The sequence below is a fragment of the Enhydra lutris genome, unplaced genomic scaffold (genome assembly GCF_002288905.1).
Source record: "Enhydra lutris kenyoni isolate GAN:26980312 unplaced genomic scaffold, ASM228890v2 scaffoldscaffold61, whole genome shotgun sequence".
NCBI classification, from domain to species: domain Eukaryota; kingdom Metazoa; phylum Chordata; class Mammalia; order Carnivora; family Mustelidae; genus Enhydra; species Enhydra lutris.
Genome location: NW_019154145.1, coordinates 4,280,716 through 4,296,576, shown reverse-complemented (window position 1 = coordinate 4,296,576; position 15,861 = coordinate 4,280,716). Strand labels below are relative to the sequence as shown.

The 15,861-nt window shown below is 54.5% G+C and overlaps 1 protein-coding gene across 1 annotated transcript; it reads right to left on the bottom strand.

Moving 5' to 3' along the window:
• Positions 1 to 2,953: 2,953 nt before the first annotated feature.
• Positions 2,954 to 15,521, bottom strand: LOC111158637 (aldo-keto reductase family 1 member E2). Its single transcript, XM_022520802.1, is given in 10 exon segments — positions 2,954 to 3,766; positions 4,019 to 4,107; positions 5,125 to 5,214; positions 5,647 to 5,740; positions 7,534 to 7,631; positions 9,173 to 9,295; positions 10,566 to 10,643; positions 10,780 to 10,879; positions 12,738 to 12,919; positions 15,483 to 15,521. Coding segments are annotated over 10 exon segments (936 nt in total). The 3' UTR covers positions 2,954 to 3,723.
• Positions 15,522 to 15,861: the final 340 nt, after the last annotated feature.

The window sequence follows — 15,861 nt, the reverse complement described above, 5'->3', positions numbered from 1 at the left end:
TTCCCTCTCCTTTTGGAATTTTTCCTAACCCACAGTCAAAAGAATTTGGGTGAGGCTCTAGCCATAGGCCCTGCTACCAGCGCTTGAGTAATCCCAAGAACAGTCCTGTCAGAGCACAACCCGGAGGAAGTGGAATTAAAAACAGGAGTGATTTAGCCCAGCCGGTGAACCCAGTGGCTCGATACACACCCCCTTCTCTGACCTTGAATGATGGGGATTTCAAGCCAGTCCTAGGACTTGGCATTGCTAGTTACCGAGTGGTGGGATAATTCAGAATTTGGGGTGAGGAGTTCGAAGTCCAAATGAACCCCAGGGGAAGAACAATCCTTTCTGGAAATTGTTAAATTCAAATTTTAGCTGCCCCCCCCATTCAAATGATTAACCATAAATAGTTTTCTTTAGCAACACCCACTCTCCAACTTGAGAATGGGGGTAGGGGGCCTCTTTTTTCCTAAACTTCGATATCTAAAGGCTCAATTGCTATCAATTCATAGACACATTTTAAGGACTTTGAAATATAATCCCAACTTTCCACCAGGAGATCTTTATAAATTTAGAGTTCTCGTAAAAGTTACTGAAAGTGTAATTTTTCAAAAAACTTCACATATATCGGAGAGTTCAAATTTCAAAAATGGTATAATTGGAAAAGGGACTGAGAAATGAGTGCCATGATTTATTAAGAGATTCCAAAGATGTGCTTTCTCCATTTGCAGCAATGCCTTGTGAGGAATTCCCAGCCCCAGCTGCTTGCCATAAAGACCATGTTTCAAATGAAACTTAGTTTAGAATCAGAATTTCAAATTTCTATACCACAAAGTATTGAATCAAGATTGAATATATATATATTTATATATATATATTTATATATATATAATGTACACATATAATATATAATATTTTATATATATTTATATATATTATATATAATTATATATTTAATTATATTTATTATTTATTATATTATTATATTTAATTATATATAATTATATATATAATATATATTTTATATATATTTACATATATAATGTACATTTATATAATACATATATATATAAACATAGACCAACTGTTGCTTTGAAAAGAATTTGTTAGTAATCACAATAAATTCGTGAGAATAGAGTTTGGACCATGATTAAAGTTCTTATTTTTCAATTTTTTATTCATCTCTGGCTGTTTAAATTTTTTTTCTATTTTGAGGTGTATTTTATAATGTACACAACGGATTAGTAAAGAGTGCATTATGTAATACATAAAAAATATATATGTATTGGCGCTCAAGTTCAACCACTGTTGGTAATAATAGAAGTTCCCTCAAAAAAGTCGGACCCCGCTGTTCAGAGATCCCAAGCTGCCCTTGTGTGCACGAGGTGGGGAAGCAATGGTGGCCCTTTTCACGAAGGCTGTCCCCCGCACAGAGACAGAGGCCCCCCGGCAGCCGTCCATCTCCTGTGGTCCAGGCGGGACGGGGCCACTCTAGATGGGAGCAGGCGTCACACCCGCGGGCGCCGCGCGTCGGACCAGGTGCGGGGCGGGCCCCCGGGGAGTGGTCGGATCTCGCGAGCTGGGTAAGCAAACAGCGCCCCGCTGCTTGGCCCCCTCGGGGGACCTTCCGGGCCAGTGGCCCCTTATGTCGGTCCAGGCTCGGGAACAAAGCCCAGCCGCCTCCCCGGGGCTGGCCCCTGCGCTCCCGCTGGTCCAACGAGAGGAGGCCGCCCAGGCGCCAGTGTCACCAGCCCAGGCGCTCCGTTTCTGGCCTTGAGCCCGGCTCCCCCGTCCCCCACCCCCAGACGACCCCGGGTAAAGCCCCCAATCCACAGGCGGAGCAGCGGCGCCCTCTGCCGTCAGAACCGCGAATGCGCCGGCGCCCTGCACGGACCCGCTCCGCTGTCCTCCCACGAGGGCCTGGGGTCCCAGCTGGGGTCTCTGCTGCGGTGCTGGCCTAACTCGTCCACAGGCCGCGCCCTCGTGCTATGCGCAGTGCGACAGAGCCCGGCGGCCGCCCGCGCAGGCCCAAGCAGGCGCAGTGCTCATCGCGTGCACCTGTCCCCGACCCCAGCTCTGCAGGGCCAAGTGTTTCTTACCCTCACGATACCTGCCGTGGTGTTGCTATTCCAGGTGGTCCTAGTAAAAAGCCACTTACAAATGTGTAATCCTTTTTTTTCTGCGGAGTACAGTGATGGAACTTACAGTACCGTGCGGTCCCTCAAGGCTTACCTGTGAACTGACGTTTGCCGGCAGCCGAGTTTAGCTGTAGGGGTGAGAACACCACCCCCCGCCCCACCCCAGCAAGCAGTGCCTTTGTAAGGCTGGACTTACGGCGATAAGGATTCATTGTAAGATGTGGAATTCATTTACACTAGGCAGGAAGCTCGGATGATCTGTTAAAATTGTTTGTCAAAATACTAAGTAGACAGTTGCATGAACTGTACATCTAGTGTATACATTCATGCCTTTTAAAAAAGTTACAAATATAGTTTTGTGAAGTTTATGTCCATTTATTTCATGTGTATTACATGTATTACAGATACTTTTTTAAGATTTGAGGGGGGGGAGTGCATTCGCAGTGGGGGAGGGGCAGAGGGAGCAGGAGAAGCTACTCCTTGCTGAGCGCACAGCCCCACTTGAGGCTCAATCTCCCGACCCTAAGATCATCACCTGGGCTGAAACCAGGAGTCCCATGCTCCGAGGACGGAGCCAGCTAGGCACCCCTGTTACATATTCTGTGTCATTTATCTACGTATGTCGTGGGCATAGGCAGAGAGTAGAAGGACCCATAGAAAGATGATTCTTCTTAGATGTTGTTATTGTCGCTCTCTGTAACGGAGCTCTTTCTTCTCCATTTTCTTTGCAGTCTGAATCTGGTAGAATTACTTCGTTAAATAGAAAAATTCTGTAAATACTAATAAAAAGCCCTATTAGCCTTACACTTAACGGAAAGAGGGAAAACATCTGGGAATTCATTCAAGAAAATGACCCTTTTTAATCTAACATAATTTACAGCAGCTCAAAATAAAAAATGGCCCCAAGCTTGGTGCCCAAGTGCCACCTAGTGAGACAAGTCACACACTGCCCTGAATGAGCCTGTGTGGACATGAGCCCCCATGCCCTTCCTGATGGAGCCCCGGGACCAGGTGGACCCTGACTGCCTGACGGGAATGGCCCACATTTCCTCTCTGAGCTGGGGTTTCCATGGGTTTACCTGAGTAAGAAAAAAAGCCTCTCTGTTGAACTGAGACATCTCCCACTTTTAGCCAGGTGTTCCCTGGTTGTGTGAAGGTAAGGATTTTGGGGGATTGGCAGGGACAGAGGCGCACAGACGACGCGGGGCCAGCCCAGGGTTGGTGAGGGGGCTGAGTGACAGACGTAGAGACTCACCACGTGATGATCTCAACACTTGTATTTGAGTATTTCCACCATACAATCTTTTCTTCGAGAGTACAGGCCACTTGGCTTGTCTCGTAAAAACCCCATCACACTGTGCTCAAAGGATTCTGAGGACGGAGGTTCTCCACAGAGAGTAATCATCGCTCCCGTGGTGTTTGTCTCTGTCACTGAGACCAGCTGAACCGTGTGAATTTCTCAGGGAGCTCAGCTTCTGTTCCAGGCGAGAATCCACCAAATCAAACCCATCCCTCCCCTCCTTGGCCGCCCTGTGCCAAGGCGGGCCGGGTGGGAGCTGGGGGTGTTTGTCCAGGCAGCAGGAGGAGGAAGGGGGAGCCATGCTCAGTAGTCTATGTTGAAAGGATAGTCCTTGTGGTTCACAGCTCTGAGAAACAGGAAACAAAAAGTAGAGATGTATACTCTAAGAGAAACATTCTAAAAGCTATATTCGTGTACTTTCAAGCTCCCCGATATGTTAAATCAGTCTTTGGATTCACTCAGTGGCCCAGCCTCACACAGGAGAGACTTGTGAGAAGGCTTCGCTAACCTCAAACGTATACAATCAACACCTCCTCAGGGACCAACCCCTCTGTCTGTCTATGAGAGCCTCTATCACAAGAGCCAGTGAAGGAGCCGCACTTATGTGGGTAGCCGGCACATTTGGAAGTTCCTGTCCAGGCCGAGGATGTCATTCATATCCTGTTCTGATAGTTCAAAGTCAAACACCTGCAGCCGAAACAGACGTTCACAGCAAATTCAGTTTGGTGAACGTTTCGCTGCACACGCGTTACCTGCAGGGCGCTGGGCCAGGCCTGCTGGGGACACGACGCTGCAGAGGAAACACGGCGTGTGGCCCCTGCAATTTCCCCAGAGCGCCAGCCTTCACACCCACACACGGGCTGTGAGCGGATGCAGGACGCCGGCGGCCCGGGGCTGCGTGGGAGCCCCTGGGAAGACCGGCCGGGTGCTGTGTCCACCCCACGGGAGTCAGGGACACCCAGGGTAGTTAAGAGGCACAGCAAAGCATCTTTCCCTCACTGCTCAAAAAAACTAAAAAACGAAAAACCAAACCCAAATCCATTGTGCCGCACACCCTACCACCTGGGAGGGCACCGGGGCCCCAGGACCATTAAGTCTAACAGTAGCTGTAACACAGCATGATTTTTGTGTCCGTTCCTTCTCAAGCAGAATTCTAAGCTGCCCCCCGGCACCCTGCCCGCCCTTTTGCTCTTAACACACTTGAGGACTACGATCCACTCCTAAAATAGGAGCTTTTCTCCCAGGAGAGCCAACCCTGGTTGCTGATGAGGAGCTGGGGGAAAAGGTGCAGTGCCCGAGGCCCCCTCACGCCCCCGCATTCCAGTAGAAACCAGGGACTCGGAGTCCACAGCAGTGCTGACTAGAGGGCGGGCCGGGGCCCTGCGGGGAGGCTGGGTTCAGTTCTGGAGGGCTCAGGGCAGCCCGGGGACAGCGGTCCCGAGGGTTGGGGAGCAGGTGCCTGGCTAGGCAGGCAGCCCAGGGCGCCTCTGGGCGACACACGAGGTGTTCGTCCTCTCTCTGTCCCCCATTTTGGCCAGCTGGCCGGCTCCTAGGCCGACGCGGTCACCCTCTCGGATTCCTTGTCCCAGCTGCGGCTTCATCGCCCTCTGTTGTGTCAAAGCCACAGGCCCCGGTTTGTTGCGGGGTCAGACCCCCAGCTAACTAAGCGATGAGCCCAAACCCTCCGAGTAAAAGAAGAAATGCACTTTCCTGGATATTCTCAAGAATCCGCTTTGGGGTGACTGATTTGGGGATCACGATCACATTCCTCTGGATCTGAAATCAGAGCAAAATCTACGGAAAAAAAGTCCAACATCAGCCAAAGGGGACTCCCCGGGAGTCAGCCGTTTCCTGCACAGTTTACATCATATGGTACTACGACGTCCCAAAGTCAGGGGCAGCTGGAGCTTTTATTACAAGGTCGTCTTCTCCAGAGTCCTCCAGGAACCAAACCGGTGTTTTCTGGAACGTTCCTCCAATGTGTGTGTAATGAGCGCCCATGGAGAATTCGGTGAATTAACGAGAACTCACTGAGGCGCCCAACCCTTAGATGTGCAACATGAGGGCACGGAACACGGAGGCAAAGCCCCTCCCCGAGTGGGCGGGCGCACGGCCCTGTGCACTGGGGAACCGAGGGAGCTCGGGCAGGGGGCAGCGGGGCCAGCGTGAGCGAGCCCTTCCTCCACCCAGAGCCTGGCTCCCCGAGGAAGCGGGAGCAGCACCCACAGCCCCGGCAGCCCCCTCCTACCTGGGCCGAGACTTGTTGTACTTCTGGGCCACCCTCTGAATCACAGGGTCATTCATCAGGTCCACCCCCTCACTAGAGAGAGCAGGACCGGGAAGGGGGTTAGGGGCCAAACATGTGTGCTTCTTGCTTCAAAACACACACCACTTCCTCCAGGATTTGCTTTCATCTCATCACGATTCCTGCTCACTGCAGGGACGAGCCCATCACCCAAATCCCACCGTCTAGCCACAGCCGCAGCTAACGCTCCCGTGGAGACAGCTGGACGCGCTGCTTTGATGGGCGTTCGGTGTTTTCTCGAGAACAAGGTGACAATGTCGGCCCTCGCTCTGGTGTGTGTCCCTCTGACACTACCAGGCCTGACCTAGCACCGCAGCTCTGTTCCCGTCACTGGTTTTGATGACGGTAATTTCAGAAAAGTCCAGCTCAAATACCAGAACAAGCCTGAGACTGGGAACGTGTGCGAGCCCCCGTGCAAAGAATGGTGCTGGGCCTCAGCGTGGTCCCGCAGGCACAGGCCCTAACCACTCTGGGGAGACGTTTCCGCAAGGACCGTTCTTTACGCAGCTCCTAGATCCGAGCACTGCTCTAAAAACAGTGCTCAGAGTCTCCTGAAGGAACTACACGGCTGACTACATTTGCTGCAGGCCCAGCACTAGGCTGGTTCCCCTCCCTGGGTGGCTCCCAGCACCCACTGCGCCCCCTCCAACCCTGCGCTCAGCTGCACAACCAGACCTGGCCTTCCGGCAACTCCCTCGCTGCTACCAAGTTCCAACACCTGTGCCTGCTTCCCGTGTGATTACACAGGTGATCACACATACTTCCAGCCTTCCCAGGACACCTGCTCTGTCCCAGGCACTGAGCCAGGGGTGGGCAGGAAGTCACAAATCACACACTGTCCCTGCACTGAAGCAGCTCTGACAAGTGGGAAAAGGAATTGACGACAGGACAGTATGATGAGGGAGATGGACAAAACCTGACTACGAGGAGTCTGGAGAGCTTCCTGGAGGAGGTGACGCTGTTAAACCATATATTAGAAATCAGAGTTAGCCAAATTAAAAAAAAAGAGAAAAAAAAGGATAACAGCAGGATCTCTAGGTAAAGAAAACAGTGTGTTCAGAGGCACAGAGACTGGAAAGAACGCGCTCCATTCCGGGAGACCCGCGTAGTTTCCAGGGGTCGGTGCGACACTTCCTGCAGGAAGAAATGAGGCCAGAAATGGGCAGCAGCCAGACCAGCTGGGACTCCTAGGCCATCGCAAGAACTGAAGAGTTTTTAAGCAAGAAAGTGGCCTGATCATTTTGAGACACTCCCTTTGGCTACGTGTGCGGTGTAGACAATGAACCGGAACCGGTCAAACACGGCCGGAGTGAAGAGGCTGCAGAATTTCAGGGACTCCCCCTTAGCCAAGGCAGCGATGGAGAGAACAAGAGACCAAGAGACAGAGCCCGGGATCGCCGGCAGAATGATCAGAGGACGTTGCTGATGGACTGGGAAGGCTGGATTTTCAGGTGTCTGGTCCGAGGGCTGCCAGCGTGGGGGCTCATCTGGGGAGGACGGGAGGAGTCTCTGTTCTGCGGAGACGGGGATGTCTGTGAACCAGCCCGAGGAAGAGGCTGAGCAGAGGAGCCTCGTGCTAGACGGGCTCCGGAAGAGGCTGCCCCAGCCGCTTCTGTCCCCCAGTGACTCTCCTCTGGCTCCCGGCACCAGCTCCCTCCCCGGCACCACCCCTGCAGGGTGCCTGTGGTCTGTGTGCACCCTGCCCACACCCTGCTTCCCAAGAGCCTCCGCTAACCACCCACATTCGGCCAGATGGTACATCTCCTTCCTGCTGGAGCCTAGACTCACCGCCAGCAACGCAGTCCTACCTGGAACCGCCAAGGGGCCGGTACGCGGTCACGGACACGTCTCTGGACTGGCAGAAACGGATCAGGTCCTTCTGGGTCAGATACGGGTGGCACTCAACCTACGAAGAGAGTCCCAGCTTACCAAGAAAATTCAGAGCAACAGCACGTCAGGAAACAGGCCACGCATGACTGTCTTGGCTGTCACTGAGGAGCTGCGTGACCCGCCCTGAGACTCAAGCGTCTACCGCTGTGAAGTGACAAGCCCTTGAGAACAGGCAGAAGGGACACCCGCATTCCCTGGACGCGCAGATGGCCCCTGCTCGGTGAGGCCCCCTCTGTCCTCTACTCTCCACTCTAGCCCACATCACGGACATCTTCGATGTTGTACTCATTTGCCACAGTCTGTCTCCTGCTGTCTGACGCAGGCTCCACGACGGCGCGGGTTTGGTCAGACGGTACCGTGTGCACAGACATCTGCCCACGCCCAGAACGAGCCAGCCACGCGGAACGTGCTCATCAACACTTGTGAGGACAGCGAGTGGGGCTGGAGAGTCACGGGGCAAAACAGGCTCCTGGGGACGCCAGCGGGCGCTGGAAAAAACTGGAGGGCGGGATTCCTGTCTCCACATCCTCTGAATTCTCACCTACGATCCCAGGTCCTCAGTGGGCTGCCAACAGATGCTTGTTTAGGGAGAATGAAGAGCTACCACAGTGCCTTGTGGGCTCTCTGAAAACCCTTCTGAACCCACATTCCTGGGGGGCTCAGAACCCTAATTAGGGGACATACCCTCCAGCCCCTCCGCACCCCACAGATGAGGTACCAGCCCTTCCCGGGATTTAAAGTGCCGCTGCGAACCCTCACGGGATAGGAGCTATGACGCACTTGGACAGATCTCAAGGTTGTAAAGCAGCAACACTGAGTGATCCTTTCGCGGGGACAGTGGCTAGAAGAGCTTCCAGAAGGCAGCGGCTATTCTGTTCCTTGCCCCAGGTGCGACCACCTGAGCTCGCTCACCTGGGGAGACTCACGGAACGACACCCTTTCCAGTCTCCCTGTAATGCTTTAGCTAGAAAGGGTTTTTTTAAAATAAAATATGGAATGTGATGCTCTATTTTCATGTCCCCAAAACTACCAAGGGCCCCTCAGTGCTAGAATGAGTCAGCGCCCATTACTGACATAACGGACCAGCACACAGAGAGCAGAACGAGGGACAGTCATACTGGGCATGGAGGCATCCAACAGGTATGAGGCTGAAGGAGGCCGGACACAAACGAGCACGTAACGCGTCACGTTATCTGCACGAGCAAAGCTGCCCTCTGCCTTAGTAATCGGCACGGCAGCTGCCCTCTGCGGGGGCTGGTCCACAGAGAAGAGCTTTCCGAGGAGGCCCGCTCGGCTGTGAGAGGGATCCCTCATCGCCTCTGCGCAGGGAAAACCCAGCTCAGCCCTCGCCCTGCCTTCCGAGGGCACGGCCGTCCGCACAAGCCTCTGGGGCAGCTCTCCTGCCTTGGCCCCAGCTGCTTGCCTACCTGCTCCGGAGTCGCCCGTCTGCAGCCACCGCAGACAGATGCCCACGGTGTGCCCCCCCCTTCTTCCGTCTCCAGTCCAGCCACATGGAAGTGACAGCTGAAAAGCCAACTCCGCCTGTGAAAGCCTCACCTGGTTAGTCATTGGCTTGGATCTCAAGCTGGGTTTGTTCAAAAGTCTCTCCGGCCGCTCGTGGTTGGAGCTGGACACCCCGATGGCTTTCACCAGCCCCACGACCACCAGGTCCTCCACGGCCTAAAGAGAACAGAGAGTCGTTCCGCGCCCGAGAACCCACGGCCTCACTCCTCTGCAGGCTGCGTGAGTCCGCCCGATGCCCCACAGGCCTTCTGCCCGCAGGGCCCATGCCGCTCCCGTGCCCCCGGCTGGGGGAGCTTGGGCACATTTATAGGACTGCACTAAACTCAATGTTGTCACTGAAAAATGGGGACAAGCTTGTCCATGCCACAGGATTGTTTTAAAGATTCCATCAAACAGCACGTGCAAGCATTTAGCTCGGGGCTGGAAAGTGGTTAAGCCGCGCCACATGATGGCCATTACTGCTCCTCCCACGCTCGATTCCTGTCGGTAAGGTCTGGGGCAGGGATGTCCGTTGCTGTCCACTCACCCCTTCTACTGTGATTAGATGCTTCCTGAGCGCAGGGAGGGGCCGGCAGCTCCAGGAGGAGGGTGGCCCGGGGCAGCCACACCGTCAGCAGGAGTACGATGCGGCCAGGGGCAAGCACAACAGCTATGGCCCCTGCGGCACCATCCAGAACCCGCTGGTGCCGCCCAGACAGCCCAGAGTTTAACCCACGCTTTCTGGAGAAGCAGTGCCGCGGGGCAGAAAGGGCTGGGGCCCCCGGACCCTGGCTCTCCCAGGCCGGGGCCCTTGGCTCATCTGTTAAGCCAACCCCCATTTAAGAGGAAGGGGAGGGTGTGGCCTGGCTGGTGCTCGTCCCCCTCGTTCTGCCTGGTACTTGTAGGCTCCCATGCCTGTCCCTGAGCTCAGTGTGACCTCACCTGCTTCCCATGCCTCACCCCTGCCCTCCTCTACCCCACGTGGGTGTGCACAGAGGGGGGCAGCGGAAACCCTGCCCCCCTTCCACACTGGCACCCTCCCCTCGACTCCCATGCTTGAGGCTTTGCTCAAGGCCTCTACCTCCCTTCCTGTCTGGACTCCAGCCGTGGGCTGAGCTCGTGCCCCACCCTCCAGCTCCTCCCAGCGCCTCCCAAACCTCGCCGTGCCACCAGGCATAGCTCTGACCAAGCTCATGGACAAGCCGTTGGCACCTACAGGACAGCAGTGGTGGTCACCACTGCAGGAGGGAGACACAGATTCTACCTTTTCTTTTTATCCTCTTCTGTATTTCCGTGATGACCACCTGCTGTTTCTAATAAACAACCACGTAGACACTGAGACTCACAGGGAGGTCTGCCCTGGTTATCCCCGTGTGTGTTCCTGGTGAACACAGCAGCTCACGAGGGCCCAGCACCCTGCCCGGAGGCCCACCAGCCCGTGGCTCACCTCCCACGTGTCCAGGAAGTCGGTGTCACTGGGTATCACCATGCCGCTGGGGTCCAAGGGCATGTCTTCCACCCCGGGCTGTGAGGCAGAGGAGGGAGCTGACGGTGGCCCGCAGGGGCCTCGAGCCCAGGCCTCGGCTGAGCTGGGGCCCTGGCTCCCTGCACCCCTCGGCGGGCATGAGCAGGAAGGAAGGCGCTGCTAGTGCCTTTCATGCCTGGAAACCCATGGGCCAGTGTATGAGGTAGAGGTCCAGGCACTCCAGCTTCAAGGCCCTTAGACTCGGGGTGCGCTGCTTTCACAGGGACTTCCCACGGCTGGCGCGCCCCAGCCGCCGAGGGGGGAGGGAAGCCAGGGTTAACACGACGTCTGCCCCGTGGCCCCGCAATCTAGTCCCAGCGGGACAGACAACATCCAAGGCCCTACGGCTATAAATACAACATGGCCGTGACATTAGCCTCCGATGGTTCCAGGGCTCCCTTGGGGAGGGATCCCCAAAACTGGGCTCTGCGGCCCGAGTCCTACTAAAAGGACATTGGTGGCCCCGTGAACTATATGGTGGGGGGCTGCCAGTTATCTGGACCCACTGGGACCAAAAGAAAACCCAAGCCAAAGCAAACCAAGCTCAATGCGTGTGGACAGAAAGGAGAGGAGGAAAACTCAGAAGAAAGCCTGCATTGCGTTTCCCACGTCAGTCTGTGCCATGTTGAAGGTCCCCGGGGATGAAGGCATCATACTCCTGCAGTAAAGCTGGTGGTGAGTGAACGCCACCGGCCTGTGGGGACCCGGACACGCCCCTCCCCCCACCTCACCCCCACCCGTAAGCACGAAATCCTTGACTGGTGCCTCCTCTTGAGATTCCCGTCACGCTGTTCAGTATTAACTGTGACGGGAGCCACTGGAAGGCTCTGACGCAGCAAGAGGAAACACAAGAACTAGTACAAGAGTGAGAACAGAAACAGAAAACATACCGTCGACACAGCGCACTGACGGAAAAGAAGAAAAACAAAACACCCTAAAAATACGCTGTCAGCAACAGGACTCTCTAGATGGTGAGTATATAGTGATGTTTTAACATATATATATATATTTCTATGACTTTCCCAGTGTCAAGAGTAACGAGCACACCTGTCCTGCAGCTGTGATGCACTCGGGAGCGAATGTCCCCTGACTTCGGGGCTGGCCTGGGCAGACCAGGCACCCTCCCTTCCTGGAATGGCAGGGGAGTCTTCTGCCCCTCTGCCAGGTGCAGCCCGGCCCATCCCTCACCCTCCCTTTGCTCCAGCTTTAGAAGCACCAATGAATTACAGAGATCATTGGAGAGTGAAACAGAAGAGCAAATCTGCCACAGAAACAGAGGTGACTTGTGCAATTATGGACATCGGACCTGGAAACTACTCAGGCGATGATCAATTCTGAGTCCTGCTTTACACACAATGACACTGTGATCCTGTGCCATCGGTTGACTGACCCAGTCTCTGGTGCTCGTAGAGACCGCTGGAATGAGGGCCTGTGGCTACTGACCTCACATTCTTAACATTCTGCCTCAAAGTCAAAAGCAAAGGGGTTCTTGAACTCTGCTGAATGGGTCCTCCCTTAACCAGGCCCGCACACCTGTTTCCCTCCTCCACCGTCTCTCCCTGTCCAAGTCTGGCCCGCCCTCCTCTCCCACCCACCCTGTCCTCAATGTCCCGTCTTCTGCCTTCTGCTCAAACGCACGCTCCTTTCAGTAGCTGCAACTGCCCAGGTAGGACAAGAGTCTCTCCGCTGCAGAAGATAAGCTCCCTATTTAAAATCCTTTAGCGGTGCTCCTTTGTGTACGGGAAAAAGAATAAGGCCCTTAAAAGGCAGCCAGGCCTCTGTGATCTGGCCTGTCCCCTGCTCCAGCCCTGTTTCTCAGCACTCCTCTGCCTACCATTCTCCGATCCAGGAACTCCAAGCTTCTTCTAGGTCCGTGTACCCAAGGTGCTGTCCCACGCCTGTGCCTCTGCGCAACCTGTCCCCTCTGCTTGTCACCCTGCCCCAGACACCTTCACCTGCACCACTCCCAGCATGTGTATGAAGCGGAGGATGTCTAGGCAGCTCTGGTTCCAGGACGAACTGAGCTGCCAGGAGACCAAAAACCCTCCCCACACTGGGTCAGCTGTCTTGCTAAGGGAGCCCTGCTCGCCCCGCGTGTGAAGTCCTACCTTACTGACGATAAACAGGTCCTCCCGCTTCACCACGCCCTCCTTGATCTTGCACTGGATCCCGGCTCCAATCTCACTCTCGCTGTGGTATAAGTAGGCGCAGTCGAAGTGCCGATATCCGGCGTCGATGGCCAATTTCACTGCCTCTGTCACTTCCCCTGGAGCCGCCTGCAGAGTGAACATGACAGAAGCAATCCACCCGTGCTCAGGACATCCCAGCGTTTCACTCTAAAATGAAGACTCAAACAGGGCATAAGTGAGGAAGGAGGTCACAGTGTCAGTGAGCACCAAAATGAGGGATGGTGTCAGAGTCAGAAAGGATTTAGACACAATCTGAGTTGCAACTCCTTGACTTATTTGGGGAAGAGTCTATGGGTACTTTTAGTGCCTGCAAATAACGGGGCCAGACGCTGAACTTCCTGAACGAACAGAGTAATAAAGAAATGGAGAAGGAATCCTGATAGCAACCGAGAGAGAAGCAGGTGTAGACTCACTCTCTACCCGACAAGACCAGAAGTCCAAGGGCAAAGGTGAACAGGTGCGAACTCACAGGAAGAGACTCCACCACTGGTGAACCATCTCCCCAAACCCACAGGAACAGTGCGGATTCCATCAAGAATGTGGAAGCTCAGAAAACAGTCACTGTGAACGGGGCTGCTCAAGCAAGCGAAGCGTCAGGAACAGGGACGAAGCCCGGGAGGGCTCATAACACATTGCACTGAGCCTTCCCAAAGGGCTTCGTGGTTCACAAAGCACCTGCTCACTTGACCTTCGCAGAACCCCCTGTGCTTTGTTGCGACAGTCCTTGCTTGACGAGCAGCACACTTTGAGGGGCCAAAAGCCAATGAAGCATCCATCTCAAGTCAGGAAACGAACCGCCAAGAAATTAGAAGGGAAGAGAAAATGTGAAAACAAGAGTGAACATCCAATAAAGACAGGACAGAGTTCAACAAAGCCAGAGGCTAGTTCTTTGAAAAATCTTAATAAGGTGGAAAAGCTTCTCATGAGACTGATGGGACCAAGTTTTGTTTTGTTTTGTTTTTTTTTTTTTTAACATGATCTGAATGAAAAACAGTCATACGGATTAAACATAGACCCCAAATCTCGGAAAATATTATCAATAACTGTAAGCCGACAATTTGGAAAGATGAAAAGAATGGGAAAAATCCTTAGAAAAACTTACCTGAGAAGAAGTAAAAGCTGACTTGTCCTAAAATTATTTTTTAAATGAAGCAATTAGTTAAACAGACACAAAACAGTTCTACAAAAGTTTCAAGGATGAAATCGTCCCAATTTAACACAGAATCTTACACAGAAGGGAAAAATAAAGAATACTCTCAGTTCATCCTACTAAACCAGCATATCCCTGGAATCAAAAGCAGACAAAAATATTAAAAAACAGTCACACACTCGTCTCATTCATGAATAACTGCTGCAAAAATCCTAAGTAAAATAACAGCAGATTGGATGCAACAATATATTCTGGAGAAAGAACATACCACATGCACACTGAGTTTATCTGAGAAAGCCAAGGATGGCTTGGTATTAGGAAATCCATGATAATTCACATCAACAGGTTAAAAAAATAAATCATGTCAATCAATGTTGTTTAAGATTGAACATCCACTCCTGATTTAAAGTCTCAGTAAACTAGGGGAAAAGGAAACTCTTTAACTTGGTAAAGAACACCCACATTTAAAACAACAACAATAACAGAAAAATCAAGAACAAAACCACCCCAAAAATCTACAGGCAAACATCATCCTCAAACGTGTACGTATCAGAAACACAACCTTTAAGATCAGGAACAAAACGGAAAAAGGAATTTGAGATTTAAGGATCAGAAAAAAGGAAACGAAAGAAGCACTATTTGCAGATGGTATGAACATGTATGTACAGAACCCAAACGAATCTACAGGCAAATGAAGAGAACAAGAGGACGATTTAGCGACGTGCCTGGACATGTGTTGAAAGTGATTTTGTTTGTTTGTTTGTTTGTTTGACCTAGGCTCCGCACCCAACGCGGGGCTCGAACCTCCGACCGGAGATCAAGTCCCACCCTCCACCCTCTCCCTCTCCGTCTGCTCGCGCTCCTCCCCCTCCCGCTCCGCCTACCGCGCAAACAAACCCGCGGGAAAACGGGTCCAAGGCTGCGCACCCGAGCCCCGACGGCCGCTTCGGCCCGGGAAGCACTTGCCGCAGGTTCTCCCGCGCCGTGCGCGACCGGACGCCCATGCGGGCCCGGCGCAGGGGCGGCGCGGGGACGGACGGCAGGGATGTGGGCGCAGGGCTGGACCCCGGGGCCGTCAGGGGTCAGGTTACAGCCGGGCCCCAGCAGAGCCGGAAAGGACGTGCGGGAAACCGCCTCAGCAGCCCTCGGACGCGCGGAGTCGCCGGGGCTCACCCAGGTCCGCCCCCCGCTCCCCTGCGGCTCCCGCGTCCCGGCCCGCGGGGACCCAGTCCGCGCACAGGACGGCTCACGGTGCCTCGCCGCGGGTCCCAGACCGCACTAGCCTTCGGGATGCAGGTCACCTGCCCCCACGGCGCCCGCGGGCCAGTGGCCGCCATCCCCCCACCCTGACCCCGGCCTGACCACCGCCTGTGCCGTCCTTCGCCGACATCTGCTGGCGAGAGCTCGGGAGGGGGCAGGGCGGGCGGCAGGTAGTCCCGCGAGTCCCCTCCGCGGCTGGGGCGAGGCCCCGCCCGCCCCGGGGCACAAGGCCCCCCTCACCTGCCAGGTGCCCAAGCCCAGCGCCGGAATCCGCTCCATGCCCCCCACAACGCCGCGGCCGCTGGAACACTATCCGCGCGCATCGCCGCGCTTGCAGCTCCGAGTGGCCCCAGCGCGCGCGGCGGGCGGGGCCGGCGGCTCTGATTGGCTGGCGGCGCCCCTTGGGCCAGGGGACACGCCCACATCCCCAGGCTCCCAAAAGTCCGGCGTCAGGGTGTGGCTGTGCGCAAGCGCACGACTCCGCGATCTCACGGCGGAGGGCCCTGGGCGCGCAGCTTCCGGAGGGGCAAGAAGCCCGGCTGGCGCGCTAGTGTTCCGAGGTTCCCGGGGTCGGCAGGGCTGGGCCATCCCAGGGTCAGGCGGGAGAGGACAGGTCTGG